Source organism: Squalius cephalus (genome assembly GCF_949319135.1).
Source record: "Squalius cephalus genome assembly, chromosome: 13".
Lineage (NCBI taxonomy): Eukaryota > Metazoa > Chordata > Actinopteri > Cypriniformes > Leuciscidae > Squalius > Squalius cephalus.
In genome coordinates this window covers 33,657,104-33,674,954 of record NC_137134.1, presented here as the reverse complement: position 1 = coordinate 33,674,954, position 17,851 = coordinate 33,657,104, and the positions used below count along the sequence as shown (strand labels likewise).

The 17,851-nt window shown below is 33.3% G+C and overlaps 1 protein-coding gene across 24 annotated transcripts in view; it reads left to right on the top strand.

Annotated features, from left to right (window-relative positions):
- The window catches only part of LOC307169988 (myosin IXB), a 56,269-nt gene that overhangs the window by 13,409 nt on the left and 25,009 nt on the right, over nt 1–17,851 (top strand). For 18 of the 24 annotated variants that reach the window (XR_013823262.1, XR_013823263.1, XM_079890895.1 and 15 more), the window contains exons 3-6: nt 9,107–9,201; nt 12,959–13,021; nt 16,735–17,016; nt 17,189–17,318. Coding sequence is in view for 22 of the 24 variants with exons in the window: in XM_079890895.1 (XP_079747021.1) it covers nt 9,107–9,201; nt 12,959–13,021; nt 16,735–17,016; nt 17,189–17,318 (570 nt within the window). In the remaining 2 variants the exon portion in view is untranslated. Of the gene's footprint in view, nt 1–9,106; nt 9,202–12,958; nt 13,022–16,734; nt 17,017–17,188; nt 17,325–17,851 lie in introns of all 24 variants that reach the window. The other 6 variants (XM_079890894.1, XM_079890905.1, XM_079890893.1 and 3 more) reach the window with 2 other exon arrangements.

Sequence of the window (17,851 nt, the reverse complement as noted above, 5' to 3'; positions counted from 1 at the left end):
CTGTTTCTAAAGGTCTTCTTACATTTGACACTGTGCAGACTCTAAGTTCAAGCCTCTTGAGTTTTAAAAAAACTTTCACATGTTTTGTTGTAAGTAAAAGGGTGAAGATAAAGGAAGTCAGTTGATGGGTTTGCGGTTTATAGTTGTCAACCTTAGAACTTGTCAACCCCTAAAAATGGTAGTGACGTGAGAACTCTAAATTTGATTGCCAAAGTGTTTGTTTACGATTTGTATTCATTTTGTGCATGATTTTGAATCCTTGGCTTTTTGGTTGGAACTATGGGCTCTGGAAAAGCACTCTGCTTTGAACAATGCTTTGTAACAGCCATAATGACAGCTTACCCAGAGGTCTCTCAGTCTGCACTGTAAACTGTAGCTCTTTATATCAGTTATTTACAGTGTGCTTTCATACAAGCCTGTGCTTGAAACGTGGGGTCGCAACTTGCTGTACTTGTTTCATATCTCATGTTGCAGTACCGGCAAACCTACATCTGGAGGCTTTCCTCAGGGGGCCGTGTCTCATGCAGTTCTTATTGTTTTATGTCTCTTGCTGTAAAATTATTGCTTCGTCCCATAAACCTGTTCAAGCACATTCTGTTATTTTGCAAAATTTCAGCAGAACCCCTTCCCCATCCCTGATCTCATGGCGGTTTATGGTAGTGGTAACCCTTGCGTTGCGGAAACGCTCACAAGAGTGCATTTGGAGAAAGGTTAGAGTGATGTTATGAAATTTTCAAAGCACAAGGGTTATCGCCTAGAGGCTTTATTCAGATTATTGGAAAGTTGTAATCTCTAGATTTAGGTCTGCATGATATTGAAGAAAAATGTGATATGCGATAACTTGTTAAATTATGAGATATTCGATGTGCAATATGATAATGCTTTGTGTAAAATAAATTTTAATTATACTTAAATATATTTAAAAAACGAAAATGATATAACCAACATACATGTTTTACATTCTTTTTGTGAGAAGGATCCCTGCAGTTTCTGAAATTGAACAGCAGTGTTTTATTGTAGCATTAGCTAAGTGTAATTTTAATGTAAAATGTAAACCAGCGGGTTGAGGGTTTCAGGTAGGCCTGAAATAGAGAACTGAAATACGGATTACGTGCTGTCCGAGAGGCGGCTTTCTGTGCGCGCAAGTACTTTGCTTATTGCGCCTAATATGTTAAAATGTTATATTTTTTATAAAATCAAGCATGTCACGCATATGTAACAGTCATGCATCCAGTCTATTCTCTGCTTTCAGCGTCAAGCTAAAACTTATACTTTTCATAATCTTTTGAGGTATTAAAATCATGCAGTTATTGTAAGCCATTGTGATATGTACATTTGCAATATTCCGGTATATTGTGCAGCCCTATCCAGATTTCACACTTGCATGTGAAGTTATCTATCAGGCAATTTATTAGGTACAAAACCAACCCACGTGGCTTCCGAGATTCACATCTCTTCTTTGTACTTCAGAAAGTTTTCTGTACACATGATATCATGAGAAACCTTGGTGTTGTTTCTTATCTCAGCCCCCTTATATCAGAACAAAGTTTACTCGTGTAGCAAGTCCTGGAAGAGATGAAAGGGGGCAGGTTTTTTTGTTGACGCTTGCCTCAGTCTTTGTGGTTTTTGAAAACTAGAAGTAATTTCCCCGCAGTCAGCATAGTCATTGTCCCTTGGCAGACGTGTCTTGAGGCTTCATAACCAAATATTCCTGTGTCTTCGCTTGTGGTTAGAAGCAGCCTGAGAAACTGGTCAATTGAACATTGAGACCAGAACAAAGCTCCATCCAGACGTTTTCAATGATCACAATCAGATCTCCTTGAGGTTTCTCTGCCTTTTATGGTCTTATGAAGTTCGTTTGTCTCATCCATCTTCCAAGCCTATCAATTGGTGTTGATTTGTTTAAAAAGGACACAATATTCCTCTTATTATTCTTTCCGTTGTATTGGAGAGAAATGTTACCATATGTGGGGCAATGCAAAGTTCCTTCTTCTAGTCCAGCCTTCCACGTGTCACTTGGACGGATAAATCCTCTGAGCTTGGTTGCACTCCCATTTCTAACCTTTTGGACAACAAGGTTACCACCGTTAGCATGTTAGTCTCGGTTAGTAAATGGTCAAGTTTTCTTCTACCAACTGTGGAATGGTTAACTGGTTCTAATTAGCTATGTATTCCGAATTTAACGAATGCGGAATATTGGAATATCCCATAAAACATTTGCGAATAAGGCACCGTTTCCATCCAGTGAGCCGAAGAGAACAAAATCGTCACTTCCTGATAAACTGGCGCTAAATATCACTAAGAAAAATGGAAGTTGCTGCAATAGGAGAAGCCACTATATATAATAATTTCGTTTATAATTTCCCGCGCCTTAAAGTTATCTTGCTTTCGGAGGTGGATGCCTGCTGTTTGGGAATGCAGTCGTGTAAGACAGTTCTGGAAGGTAATTATACTAAACCACGTTGACAGACTTTGCTTAGGCATTTCAGATGCTGTGCAATGAGATCAGTCTGCTGGTTAGTCCAGTTATGCCGTTACGTCGTCACGTGACTTTTTTTAATGTGCATTGAGGAATTTATTCAGTAAATGTGTTTTCATTGTAGCTTATGTGCTTGTTTCCTTATCTGATAACATTTTTGCATACCTTTTTTTTTTTTTTTTATGTGGATTTTTAGAAATCATGCTTATCTTGGCGTTTCCATCCAGCGTTTTTTTCATGCGATATTCCAAAATGCACATAAAAATAGGTGGATGGAAACAGTTATTGTTACCTACTGAAAAGCCTCACCCAAGTAGCAAATAGATTTGTCTTTAAACTGAATTACAAGCAAATTCATGGACTGTGACACAACATAAACTGTAATTTTGCAGTCCTTTCTTTTTAAAGCTGCACATTATTGTCTCCGCTTCTACACGCATATTTCTATGATGTAAACAGAGATCTTTGGCATCAATTGTCGTTGACCAGCACGTCCGACCGGTTTTGCTCGCCTTTTCATCGGAGCTGCACTCTTTCAGTAATCCCCTCCTACAACCGTATTGCCTTTGCTGCATATTTGACCTTCGCATCATTGCATGCATACTAAATACTAGAAAAAAGTATCGACGGTAAGTGACCTATTTATGTGGTACATTCTTCTTGAAATGCCCTGCAGGAGAACAGTGTGGAATCCATCAAGCCAAAAATGTGGTTTTCTTCCAGATCCAAGTGGTTTTAGTGCATTACGTCATTGAGTATCAGATAACAGGAGAGTTTTTTTTTTTTTTTTTTTGCCACAGACCCTGCAAAGGAGTTTTTTTTTTTTTTTAGCTGTTGAACAGGACGTCTCTGCAAACACCCCTGCTTTCTGTTTTTCAGGCATTGCCGAGAACGGTGAGTGTTTGGTTCACAGGTAATGCTAATATGAGTCCTCTCTGAAGTAATGCTTTTGCGGCCCACAGACAGGAAGTTCCCTTTGGCTGATCGCTTCAACAGGAAGCAGTTTTTTTTTTTTGCAACAGGAAGTGGTAGCTGCAGAGACTTCACTCTCTCATTGGCCGATCTGCGCACTGGGTGTTTAGAGTCAGCATATTGTTCCTCAGGAAGCTGTAATGGCTATTTTGTGGCCATTGTTTATCTCTCGGCTTTGTGTTAGTCCTGTGTGGACTTTGGCTCATGAGATGGTCTGAGCTATTTTTGGTGGTACAACTGTAACAAGACACGTGGGATGTCGACATGTGGAAAAGTTTGTAAAATGAAATAGCCCAAGAGTCCATTCTGTCATTAAAGGCTAATTGGAGGCCTAAGATCTCAATTGTCTACAATTTCCAGGTTGCTTGAAATAAGCGTCTGTTAATTTAAAGATCTAAATGGCTCAATACTGTATACTCAAACACCAAAAGTCTGGATTCAGGTCTTGTTTGTGTGATTTGCCCCATCTGCACACCATTTTTAAGACTATTTTTCTTGAGAGCACTCCATTTTTAATGCTAGGACAAGCATCACGCTTTCTTTTCCTAGTACTTGGAGTTAGAAAATGTACAGATGTAGATTGTTTGTTATTGTGAGCTAATGAATCGATGCCTCATTCTGCTTGAAGGACGTTTGTTTATATGCCATTGTGTCCGTGATCTCAATTAGCGCTCGTACACGCTGTCACCAGCTAACACGATATCATAATAACACTGAACAAAACCATCCGGAGTCGTCTTTTTGTGCTAATGCTGAAGAGGCAGAAACAAGAATGAAGTCATACAGTTCACTTGAGATGGTCTTGGCCTGATATTTGGACGATTTCATTGCTCCGGGAATAAAAGGAGAAGCTGCTATATTTAACAGTCATGTGAGTGTCCCATAGTGAGTAATAGGATTCTGCTGGCCTTTTTATGATAATCTCTTTGACAATAGGGCCTTTGTTGATTCGTGATGCATTGTATTGATGACTCAGATTTCAGTGGCCGTCAAACCAGATGGGTGAACGTGCAGGTCTGGCAGCAATATATGTATAAAGGAATAGTTTGTTTTGTGATCTAAATATATATACAAATATTTCTTAGATTTAGGATGTATGCTGTAGCCGACAAATAGATATTTATATGTACATATGTTTGTGGGTGAATATAATAATAAATAAATATATATAAATATAAATTATATTATTTATAGATTTGTTATTATAATAATAATAAGTATAAATTAATATTATTACTATAAAATTAATATAATTCGTATATTAATATAATATTTATTTTAGATATTTAATTAGTTATTTGTATAATAATTTAATACATTATATTATACTATATAATGTATATTATTTTATATTTATATTATTATTATTTATATCTATTTGTTTATTTTTTATTTATTTACTTATAAATTATTTTATTATTACTATTTTTAGCATTACTATTATTATTATTATTATTATTATTACTATTGTTGTTGTTATTGTTATTATTATTATTGTTGTTGTTATTATTGTTAGTATATTATTATTGATATAACTATTGCAACTGTACTGTCAATACAAAATATTATCATCATCGCCATATTTAGTATTACTATTATAACTGTTATTACTGTTGCTATTATTATTGATATAAATGTTGTTATTATTATTATTGTTATTGATTTTATCAATTTTTTATCAACTTTTTTTTGTGTTAGTATGAGTACCAATACTGTTATTGTTATCACTATTATCAATGTTATTTATATATATATATATATATATATATATATATATATATATATATATATTATTATTATTATTATTATTATTATTATTATTATTATTATTATTATTATTATTATTATTATTATTATTATTGATATTAATATTGCCGTCAACACAACTTATCACCATCCTTAGTATCATTATTGTATTATTACTGTTATTGTTATCACTGATATTACTGTTACCGTCACCACAAAATATTATCATTAATTATACATGCTATTACTATTTAAATACTATTTAAATACTTCTACATATTACTATTATTATTTGTCGTTGCTGTTTTTTTTTCATTGCTGTTATTATTACTACTATTTTATTGTTGTTGTTGTGTTCTGTGTTCACCTTATGTATAAAAAAATATATTATTATATATTAATATAAATTTTATAATTTGTATATATTTAATATAAATAATTTTTAATACATATTATACTTACATGTATAGTATAAATAATTAATTCTTATTAAGTTATATTAAATTATTATATAATAATTTAACTTTTAACTTTATATAAACAAACATAATTTGTATGTGTATATATCCAATGTCAATAATAAACAAGTTATATTAATTATATATTTATTATTTTTATTTACATTGTTATAAATATAAATGTTGTTCTTATTAAAAAATAATAATTATTATATTAATATAATATTTATATTTAAATATTTAACTTAAATACCCCCCCCCCCCCCACACACACACACACACTTTATTTCCGGTTCTCAGAGCTCATGTATAGTAGCAGGTGAGGGAGTTTCACATACTGAAGCTGTTGTTGTTATTTCAGTGAAGTTTTCGAGCCCTGCTTCTGCTCAAATCTCAGTTAAGCTAAATGGTATTTATTGTTGTTGAAGTTGTAGTTTCTGTACGGAACGAGAGGCTGCTGACTCCCAAATAACAGCAGGAATAAGAACTAGTCCCGACAGGTCGGCAGGTTTCTGTCTTTTCCCCTACCCCTTTTTATTTCCTTTCCCATGTCGGCCAGAAAAAAGGACTTCGCATGTTGGCTGTTGCGACACTCAGAGAAATGCTCTTCTTGGCTTGTTGAGTTTCCTCATACCCAGGAGTCCCTCAGCCAATCACAGAGTGTGTGTGGAGACATGTTTCAATCTGAACTGCATGAGTGAAATGTGCTGCATTGTTTATCTAGCGACTGTCAAATCCACTGTCAACCGACTGCGGGAAATTCTTTCACTTCTGTATTTTTTCAATGAATCTTGTGATTTCTCTTCTCATGAAATTACTTCATGAACATGTCCCAAAAATGTTTGTTGAACCTTGAGAACCTTTAAGATATATAGATAATTAGATATAGCTATAGATAGATATTTTTAATTACTATTTGCAAATATTTGCTTAGTCTGATTCTTTATTTATTGCTTTGTTTATTTGTTAACTGATTTATTTACTTTTTTAATTTACATAGTTATTTTATATGGATTCTATATACATTTACTTAGTCATTGTTTGTTCATTTATTTTAATTTACTTGTTTGTTTATTTATTTATTTGCTTATTTTATTCATGTAGTTATTTTAGTTTTATTTGCTTAGTCTTTATTTATATTTGTTTACTTGTGCATTTTTATTTAGTCTTTTTTTTTTTACTTTTTAATGCATTTATTATGTATTTACTTGGTCATTTATTTGCTTATTTATTTTATTTATTTACTGACTTAAATTTAATTAATTATTGGTTTATTTATATGTATTTATTTATTTATTTATTTATTTTTATTTACTCTATTTATTTACTGATTTATTTATTTACATGTTTATTTTTACCTGCTTAGTCTTTATTTATATTTATTTACTTATGCGTTATTTATTTACTCAGTCATTTTATTTTTCGCTATTTATTCATTATTTATTTACTCTATTAAATGTTTATATTTTTATTCATTTGAGAAATCTTTGTCGTTATTTTCCATTTTTCAACGGTTTATATTAACCACGTCTATCAATCTCCAAAAAAAATTATAATAAAAAAACAAACACTGTTAAAGCATCATAAAACTAGTCCATATGAGATGCTGCACACTATATACTGTATGACATAAACATAAATGTAGGCGCCATCACAAATTTAACATCAGTGTATTCGCTGGAAGGAAAACCTCTTAATTGGGAAGCTACTGCTCAAATGGACAACTGTTGTGAGGCTTTTATTGTGCTTTCTGGAGCTTGACTTGCTTTAAGCTGTTGTTAGGAAAGAGTTGCATGAAGTTTCTTGCTTTGTCTTCCACACGAGAGCAAGTAAACAGTGACAGAATGCTAATTTTTGGGCAGTTCAGCCGTCCTGATTGGCTACACTATACACTGAGCTTTCCCTATATGGAGTGGTGTGTTTGGTGAAAGGGGTCACAGGTCGACTGCAGGGAATCTTAATTAGGTTCGAGCCCTTCCCCTCCCCCCGTGTGTATTCCACTGGTGTCTGGCACAAAGCCTCTCTCTTTAACATGCACAGAGCCTCTCTCGCCCCGGGACAGGGCTTTTGTTGGGCGATGTGGGCGAACACTGTTCCTCGGGCAGGGGTTGGCATCGCCCCGCGGCTCTTCCTCGCCAGAGACACATTAATCACAGCGTTTCACACAGGCGAGGTGTGACTGTGACCGGGGTCATGTGACTTTACAGGCCATGATAACATCAAGAGTCGCAGCACATAATCAGCCGCTTCACGCAAATAAAGAATATTTGTTTGTTTTAGTCACTCGGACTGGAGTCATTTGCATCTGAAACGTGATTTAATCTTATTTATGATTAAACCATGTTCCTCTTGTCTTTATCGACTGGTTAAATATATATTTTTACATGTGGTTTTGTATTTTGTTAAAAAAAAATGTAAACAATATTATGACATATATTCAAATTTGATAATAATATTGTAATTTTAAGTCTTATTATTAATATTAGACTAAACAGTATATAGTATAGACAATAATATAGACAATATTATTAATAATTGGTAATTGCATTAAGAATTATTATTGTTGTTATTCAAATAATGATAGTCATAATTAATTTTTTATTAATACATTTGTTATTATTGGTGTTATTATTTTTTCTATACATAATCATAATAATTATGATTATGTATAGAAAAAATAACACTTTCTTATTAAGATATTCTTTCTTCTATAAACAATTCTTAAGTAATTTAATGATAATAATAAAAATAGTGGTAATAATGTTTTAACTAATAATATTTTCTCTTTTTCTAAATATTCAATAATGTTTTTGTATCTATTGTTATAATTTCTATTTCTTTTTTTAATAGTAAAAATAAGTATTGTTTACAGAATAATAGCGATAATGATCATAATTAATAATAGTGTGTTTCAATAATATAGGTTTTAAAGTAAACAGTTTATTGTTGTTTAGCTATTTATTATTGTTAATGATCATAATTAATAAATTCTATTATTATACAAAATTGTAATAATTATAGTAATGTTTTTATTATTAATATAATTTCTAATGTTTTGAATTAAGATCACCAATTTTTATGATTTGTCTTTAACAAAATGTTTGGTTTATTTAAAGATTATAAATTTAACTGCAAAATATAATTTTGTTTTCGCATTTGAAAAATAATGCATATACAGTCAATTATTGGCACCCCTGGTAAATATGACTCATGATCATTTATTATGTGATTTCCCCCGCACTTTCAGTTCTTTTACTTCAAAGGCTAGATTTTTGCAAATTTTTTTGAATGAAAGATCAAAAGGATTTGTATTTTTTACAGCCATTTCTGATCATATTTACCAGGGGTGCCATTCATGCATATCTTCCAGAAAAAATAAGCGAAACAAAAACGTATCATTTTACAAAATCACACATCCTGTTTTTTTTTTGTTTGTTTTTTCTCTCAACAGGCATTTGGAAACGCAAAGACCGCCCACAACAACAACTCCAGCCGATTCGGAAAGTTCATCCAGGTCAATTACCTCGAGAGCGGAGTGGTGCGCGGGTGAGCAAGCCTTCATTTCGCTTTCATTTGATGTGTGTCGAGCCTGTGGCCTTCAGAAAGTGACCCTTGGCTTTGAAGCTCTTATCAGCTGCTGCTCGCTCTCACACACCCTGCCATCTGCCCCTGACGTCACACTCCGGTCAGACGCATCACTTCCTCCTTCATTGTGGCAGACTCTGTATAAACACAATTAAGGAACCAGTGGATCTGACATGGTTCCTCCTCGGACGAGACGTTGAGCTCAACTGCTCATTCTGGGCAACTGACTCCAATTCGAAGAACTAGTTTTATTTTTATACGTTTAATGACCGCTTTTACATTGAACCGATTTGCAGACGAGCTCATGAAATTAATATTAAATACGTTAATAAATGTTGCATATAAATAATAAATAATCATAATATATAAAAATGTATAATAAATGCAATAAAAACAACTAAATGTAATAATAAATACAAACTTATTTACATAAAAAAATACATTTAAAATATAATTATATACATTTAATTTTACAAGTAATAAAGAAATAATTAAATGAATCAATTAATTAATATTAATAAAATATAAAAAAAATATATATATATATATATATATATTGACGATTAATTGTCAGTTTTAGGGCTTTGACGATTAATTGTCAGTTTTAGGGCTTTGACGATTAATTGTCTGTGTTAGGGCTTTGGCGATTAATTGTCTGTGTTAGGGCTTTGGCGATTATGCTGATTAATTGTCTGTTTTAGGGCTTTGTGCTTCATTCATTAAATAATTGTGATGAATTTAATCCTTTGTAAGTTATCATTTTGCAGTGTAAGATTACAGTTAACACCTTTAAATATTAAATAAATATATTCAATAGCTATGACAATTTGTTTATTAAACTTAGTGAGTGTATAAATCAGCAGCAAAAGGTAATTTTTGAAAACATCTGCACAGTTATTTAATAAAATCTAAACATGTTAATAAAAACAAATGTGCACAAACCATGATAATATGATACGCTTCAAAACAGAGCGGAACAAAGCGCGTATGCGCATCGCGGGTGCAGAATGATGTGCTTAATGCAACATGGAGTCACAGTGCGCAGCGCTGCACAAGTGCGCATTTAAAAGTTCACGGCACAAAGCGAAGAAATGTCGAGGGCACAAATCATAGTGTATATCAGTCCAACAGTTTATTGATCATTTGTTTCTTCACAGTTTTAAACTCCAGTTATTGTGCGTCTGATGCCAATTCATATAGTCCTTGTGCTGTGTAGGCACACGGTAGCGAGCGAGTCATTTAGAAACAGCAAAAAACTCCAGCAAAATAAAGTCATTTTATGCAAATCCACAGCCCTTTATCTACAGATCAAGCATTATAACGTCAATGTCACACTGGAGAAAGTTTTACCGTGTATCCTGTCGTAACCGGACGACGCGCGTTGTTTGAATGCTGAACGGAATGATTGACAGCTGCAGACGAGTTTGTAAACTTTAATTTAACAATGTAAATATACTACTGTCCCTCACATTAAGCTATGGAATGGCTTCAGATGACTTTGAATATATTGCTAGAAAACGTAATTAGTGCTTGTCTATTTATTTTGGTTCATGACTCCCCCTTGTGCCGTAGGTCTATAAAAGAGCGCAATAATCGCGGTTGTCTGAAACAATCGCGGTTAGATCAAATAATCGCGATCAGACGGTTATTTAATTATCGCGACAGGCCTATTTACATCATTTATGTCTGTGTATGGAGTATAATTATTTTCTATATATAAATACACACACATGCATATATATTTAAGAAAATGTGTTATTTATATATAAAATATTTATATATAATATAAATTATATATAATATAAATATATATACACAGTATATACATGCAAATATTTCTTAAATATATACATGCATGTGTGTGTATTTATATATAGAAAATAATTATACTCCATACACAGACATAAATGATGTAAACACAAACTTTAATATAAAAAAATATACTATATATATATATATATATATATATATATATATATATATATATATATATATATATATATAAATTAAAGAATAAATGTATTATATAAATACAAAATAATTGTAATAAAAACATATATAGCAACAGGAATATTAGGCTGCTGTCACTTTAAGAGTGTATGCATGGATCCTATATATTGTTACACATGCGTTGTATTTCTCAACTGTTTACATGATCTGTTAACAGAGATGTAAGTGTGTAAGTGATTGGCCTAAAGTATGCGAGACTCCGGCAGACGCCATTTTTAAACAGGGGTGTGTTTCCCGAAAGCATCATTGGCCAAATATGGTCGCAAGTTCTGTCGTTATCAGCAGTTCAACGAGTCTGTGTTTCCTGAAACCATCGTTTGGAGCGACAGATCTCGACCTGTGGTTAGAAGCAGAGTTTCTTGTTTTTAAAACATGTGGACTTAATAAATCCTTATCTTGAGCAAAACAAGCAAGCTGACATTCAGTACAATCTATATCTTTTATTCATAACACATACAAATCTTTTAGAGATAGATTTAAGAGATTTACAGCACTGTTTTTGAAGAGTGTGCATGTGCGAACATCCTCACTATGCAAGAACGAGCCTATGATTGAATCTGGAAATAAAGCAAAGTAACTGAGAAAAATGAGAAATAGTCCTCAGACGCATTTCTGTAATTTATAGCAAAACATCTAGCGTTAATTCGATCTCAAACGGGTTCATTACATCATGACATCATTAACCAACGTGGTTGAACGACCAATTTACGACAATATGTGACCCTGGATCACGTCACCAGTCACAGGTCGCTCGGGTATATTTGTGGCAATAGCCAACAATACATTGTATGGGTCAAAATTATCGATTTTTCTTTTATGCCAAAAATCATTAGGATATTAAGTAAAGATCATGTTCCATGAAGATATTTAGTAAATTTCATACCGTAAATATATAAAAAATGTATTTTTGTGAGTGAATGCAGCACAATCGCGAACATTAATGGACAACTTTAAAGGCCTTTTTCTCAATGTTTCGATTTTTGTTGCACCCTCAGATGTTCAAATAGTCGTATCTCGACCAAATATTGTCCTATCATAACAAACCATACGTCAATGGAAAGCTTATTTATTCAGCTTTCAGATTATATATAAATCTCATCCCTAAATTTCAGAAAATTTACCCTTGTGACTGATTTTGTGGTCCATGGTCACGTATGGTTTCGGGAAACAGTCGTGACTAGCTAGTTGATTTCTGCAATGAAAGATGCATCGTAACTATGGTAGTAAAGCATTGAGTTACGCGCCCCTGCCGACTAGTTCCTATAACTATCCAGTGTGAAAGCCCCTAATGGTGGTACTTTACTTGTGCTCCTCTAAAGAAAGACTGAGAGACGTCAATAAAGCCATACGGATGCTTTCAGTGGCCCTATTGTTCTCTGGTCCAGTGTACTGTGGACTACTTCATCAGATGACGGTCATTAAGTGGACACTACACACTAGTACACAGTCTTTTGTTTCAAATCAAAGTTTGTAGTATTGGGATTCATCCCAGATCTGGTTGGTTTGTTTCAAGTCTTAGAATGTTTTATTGAATATCTTTTTAAAGGAAAATGAATGGGATAAAGTGGGTGTTCACTGTTGCACTCCTCTGAGAGTTTTCTTCAGGCCATCTGCTGCTTTGATTGACATCTGTGCGCTTTTGAAGCCCAGATTTATGACAAAGAGCCGCTGGCATCTGACGTTTGTAATGTTTCTCGTTGTCTTTCAGGGCTGTGGTTGAAAAATATCTGCTGGAGAAATCCCGCTTGGTCTCCAGAGAGAAGAACGAGAGGTAAAAGCTTTCAGGACGTTTCGAGTTAACGACATAAAACCAGGCTTGGTACGAGACAGATGGTTCCCACAGATGAGTGTGTGTATCTGTCGACCCATCGCTCACACACTCATTTCTGCAGCGCTAACCGCATTATTATCAGATCGCTGTGGATGTCGTGAAAGATAATCAGGTTGCAGAACTTGAAAAACAGACCCTGCACTGTCAGGGCTAAAAATAGTGACGCAACAAACTTAGCAACATTTTTCAAGCTCTGATGTTTCCAAAATATTGTAAAATATCTTTGAGTAACTGAGTAGCTAACTTGCTTGTGACATTGGGATTTCCCTTAGTGAACTGATTCATTCGAATAGTTAATGTGAAAAACAAAAACCTCCTTCAATGTCAATATATTTAATATATCAATTAAATTACATAAATATATTATATTTTGGGGTACAAACTGTATTATAATAAATATTTTAATTTAAATGGTTGATGTAAATGAGTTTGATCCAAAAACAAGATATTGCCTCTTTCATATGTAATAAATAAATAAATTAAATATATAAATACATTTAAATAAATTAAATATATGTAATAAAAAAATACAGGTTTTGAATAAAGGTCTTTTATGAATTAATTGATTCATTTGATTTTATAATGTAAATGAATTGGTCCAAAAACAAGATATCACATCCTTCAAATTTAATGTATGTGAATAAATATATTCATGATAATTTAATATTACCATGTTATAATCATTGATTCGGTCCAAAAAAACAAGATGTCAACTTCTTCAAATTTTATATATATATATATAAATACATTTTTATAAATAAATTGAGGTAATAAAAAAAAACCCTCAATGAGTATTTTTATTTAAATCAACATAAATACTAGGGGTGTAACGATACATCGATATGGATCGATGCATCGATATAACGTCTAACGATACGATGCATCGATTCCACACTTAAAATATCGATACACCTTTATTTTGACACTCTCCACATTCTCACGTAAAATCCTTCCGCCAAAGCGCACATTTTCGTTTACTCACCAACCGCCTGCCGGTGTGTAACGTTAATCTCCTCATCTGAAAAAGACGCCTGACTGACTAAACCCTAAACAAGTTTTTTTTTCACAAAAGTCGGTATTGTCCGCTGTCAAGGCATCGCGAGTTCATGTTTTACAGCAGAAACAGACAAGCACTCGCACCCTTGTTGGTGAACACAACACGATAAATCCGTTTTAGCGACTCAGTATTCAGGTCAGATGTCACTTTGAAAAGACGCGCTGGCTAAGAGGAGTTTCGTCAAGCTGACTAAAAGTGATCCAGGATGGATAATTTCAACGAACTCGTGATATCTTCTTCAGGGCGTAAAAGGAAAATAAAACCTGAAACATTTTCACGAACCTTACTAAAGCAGCTCGTTTAGTGGTGAGGGAAAAACTCTCTGTACTGCGTGTACGTTATCACAACAAAGTTTGTTAGGCGTCTGTCAGTTGAGGAGATTAACGTTATGAAGATTAACCGAGTGTTGTATTATTTATCATAGCAATTACTTGGTTTTGTTTGACTCAGAAAGATGAAATGTGAATGTATCTGCTCTGCTAAAAAAAAAAAATCTTTTAACATATTAAAGCATACTTTCAATTAACTTTAATTTTGTAATTTACCTGTATTTTTTAAGTTATTATTATTATTATTATTATTATTATTATTATTATTATTATTATTATTAATCAAAACAACCCAGCTGCAGTTTGATTGATATTACTTGGATGCACAATAATAATAAAAAACATTATTTATGAAAATGAACAAGAATCGAGTACTTGCAAATGACCACTTCTGTTATAAATGTCCCAATTGGGAGAGGGTGTGCAATTTTCAAAGAGTTTAATTAAACGTTCATGTTATATATTTCGATTGCATTTGTGAGTTAATAAAAACGTAACTGGTTGTGTGAACATAATATCTAAATATCGATTAATCGATCGATATAGCCCTGAATCGAATCGAATCGAATCGTATCGTGGAATTTTTTGAAGTATCGGAAAATATCGTATCGCTGGCTGAGAGAATCGATATCGTATCGTATCGTGATGAACTGTCCGATTTACACCCCTAATAAATACTACTATAGTTTATGAATGAATTGATTGATTATTTAAATGGTTAAGGTAAATTAGTTAAAACATCACATCCTTCAAATTTACATTTTTTTTTTTTTTTTTTTTTTTGGGATGGGGGGGGGGGGGGGGGGGTTATTATTTGTCCAATCAATTAATTGCATCTAACATAAAAGTTTGTGAAAATATATTGTGTGTGTGTATATATGTATACACAATTTTTTTTTTTTTTTATGTTAGATGCCATTTACTCAGTTTGATAGCACTAATTTAAAGTAAATAGTACCATTATTTATGAATTGATTCATCCAAATTGGTCCGTATAAATGGTATTGGTCCAAAAACCAGATATCACCTTCTTCAGATTTAATATAGGGAAGCTGTTTCCAAAATATTGTACAGTAAAGCAGTTTTTTGAGTAACAAGCTAAGATTAGCACGTAGCATTGGGATCAGATCCTCCTTCGAAATGGCGTCTCCCCAAACTGTCAGTTAATGATTATCCTACAAATTATATTAATTTAAAATATGCATAGCTTACTATATAATGCATACGAAAACACACTAGTGCATAATAAAACCAATTGAACAATTTCTTAATAGTAGCCTGTTTATTGAATAATTAAACATCATTCATTTATATTATTTATAATTAAATATTTGGACATTTAACACTGAAAAAATAACTAGGCTAAAGCTATCAGGATATTCGCTTATATGCTATGCTAGTGTATAAGCTAACTAATACGGACCCAATTTGTCACTACACCGGATTGGGGGTGATACCATGAAGCTGGTTTAGGTGGCTAGCCCGATGTTTCAGTTTAGTTTGCGCCAACCCCGGGTTTTAGGCAGCATGAAAGTGGTTTGGCTTTTAGCAGTGTTCATCGCTATAGTAAATTACGGCTAACCTGATCTGGGTCAGGTGATGTTCCAGGATAGGTTGGACCAATCAGCTGTGAGCAAAGTGTCACATGTCTGATGCGATAGTCACTCCAACTGTTTCCACTCCAAATTAAAGATCACTACATAGCAAATGATTTTTAAAGACAAAATCGTCTGGCTTTTAGTAATGCTTAATTAGAATAATAATGTTGTATGATTTAGATATTATGTAAGTATTATACCCTTAATCGATCACACATGTACAATTTTAGTTCATCAATTATTTTTACGCACAGTTTAAATGAATATGTAAAGGTAATATAAATACGCTAGAATCAACAGATAAAGCTATAAAATGACATGCGAACTTAAACATTCAATTCTCTCTTTATCTTTATCAACTGTATAAACTAACTTCACAACTTTTACTTGCACTGATATAGCAAGACTTTTTCTTTTAGTTGTCCTCTTTCATAGACAGCTATTTTCTTCCTGCTGTGTAAATTTGTTTAAATTCTTTATATTTTTCAGTCTCGTAATATTCTGTAGTGAATCTCGTGAATATTGTACTCATAGTACCAACAAAGCCTGGTTGGATTGGTTTGGTTTTGTCAACTCGAAACTAATCCTGCAACCCTGAGTTTGCTGAACTACGATCGTGGTACAGGCCCCGGATTGACTGTTGTTTATTGGCGTTTCCCCTTGGCGCAGGAACTACCACGTGTTTTACTATCTGCTGGTGGGCGCGTCGGAGGACGAGCGGCGAGAGTTCGGACTCCTGCAGCCTGAAGAATACTTCTACCTCAAACAGGTGAAGCTCATTTACAGTCCTTCAGGACCGCAACATCCACTTAGCCCAGAACTGCAACGCTCTTTTGCTCTTCGCCCGCAGGAAAACTTCGCGATAGAAGATGCGGACGACCTCCGGCACGACTTCGAGCGACTGCAGCAGGCCATGGAGATGGTGGGATTCCTGCCCGCCACCAAAAGACAGTGAGTCTCCTGGCAAAGTAGTTCAAGTTTAAGTTGGTTTATTTCTTGAGCACATTTAAAAATGCCAAAGTGCTGTTCAACAATAGTAATAAAAAAACACATAAAACAGAGCAATCAGAATGTCTTTGTAGACTCGTATCTGAGATCTGTTTGGTTGTTGTGTTCCCTGTAGGATATTCTCGGTGCTGTCGGCCATCTTGTACCTGGGTAACGTGACGTACAGTCAGAAGTCGTCGGGCAGAGAGGAAGGGCTCGACGTCGGGCCTCCGGAGGTGCTCTCCACACTCTCAGACCTGCTCAAGGCGAGTGTGCTTTTCAAACTGTACATCAGGGATGCAATCTTTCTTTCTTTCTTTCTTTCTTTCTTTACAAGAAAACTTTTTTTTCTCCTTTTTATGCAGATTTTTTGTTTTTTTTGACCGGAAGTATGACCAAAGTGAATTGCTTAAATCCAGGGACAAATGTTTTCAAAAGCATTTAATATACGTGTATTTAATGCTTGGATTCCTTCCAAAATTTGTCATGAGAATTGTTTATAAATTTGTTGTCAACAAAAGGGGCGCTTTAAGGTCTCCTCGCGGTTTTACAGGAAATAAAAGCTCTATATTTGCCATAAATATTAATTTTTATTTTTATTGTTGCTCTGTAAAGTAAAATAATTAAATATATTTTTTTTATTTTACAGTACAATAATATTATTGTGATATTAATCTTTCTTAATCGATTTTCACTTTTTATAATTCAAATAATAAAAGAAATTAAATACTAACAACAAATATGAATTATTATTATTTTATACAATAATATTATTGTGATATTAATCTTTCTTAATCGA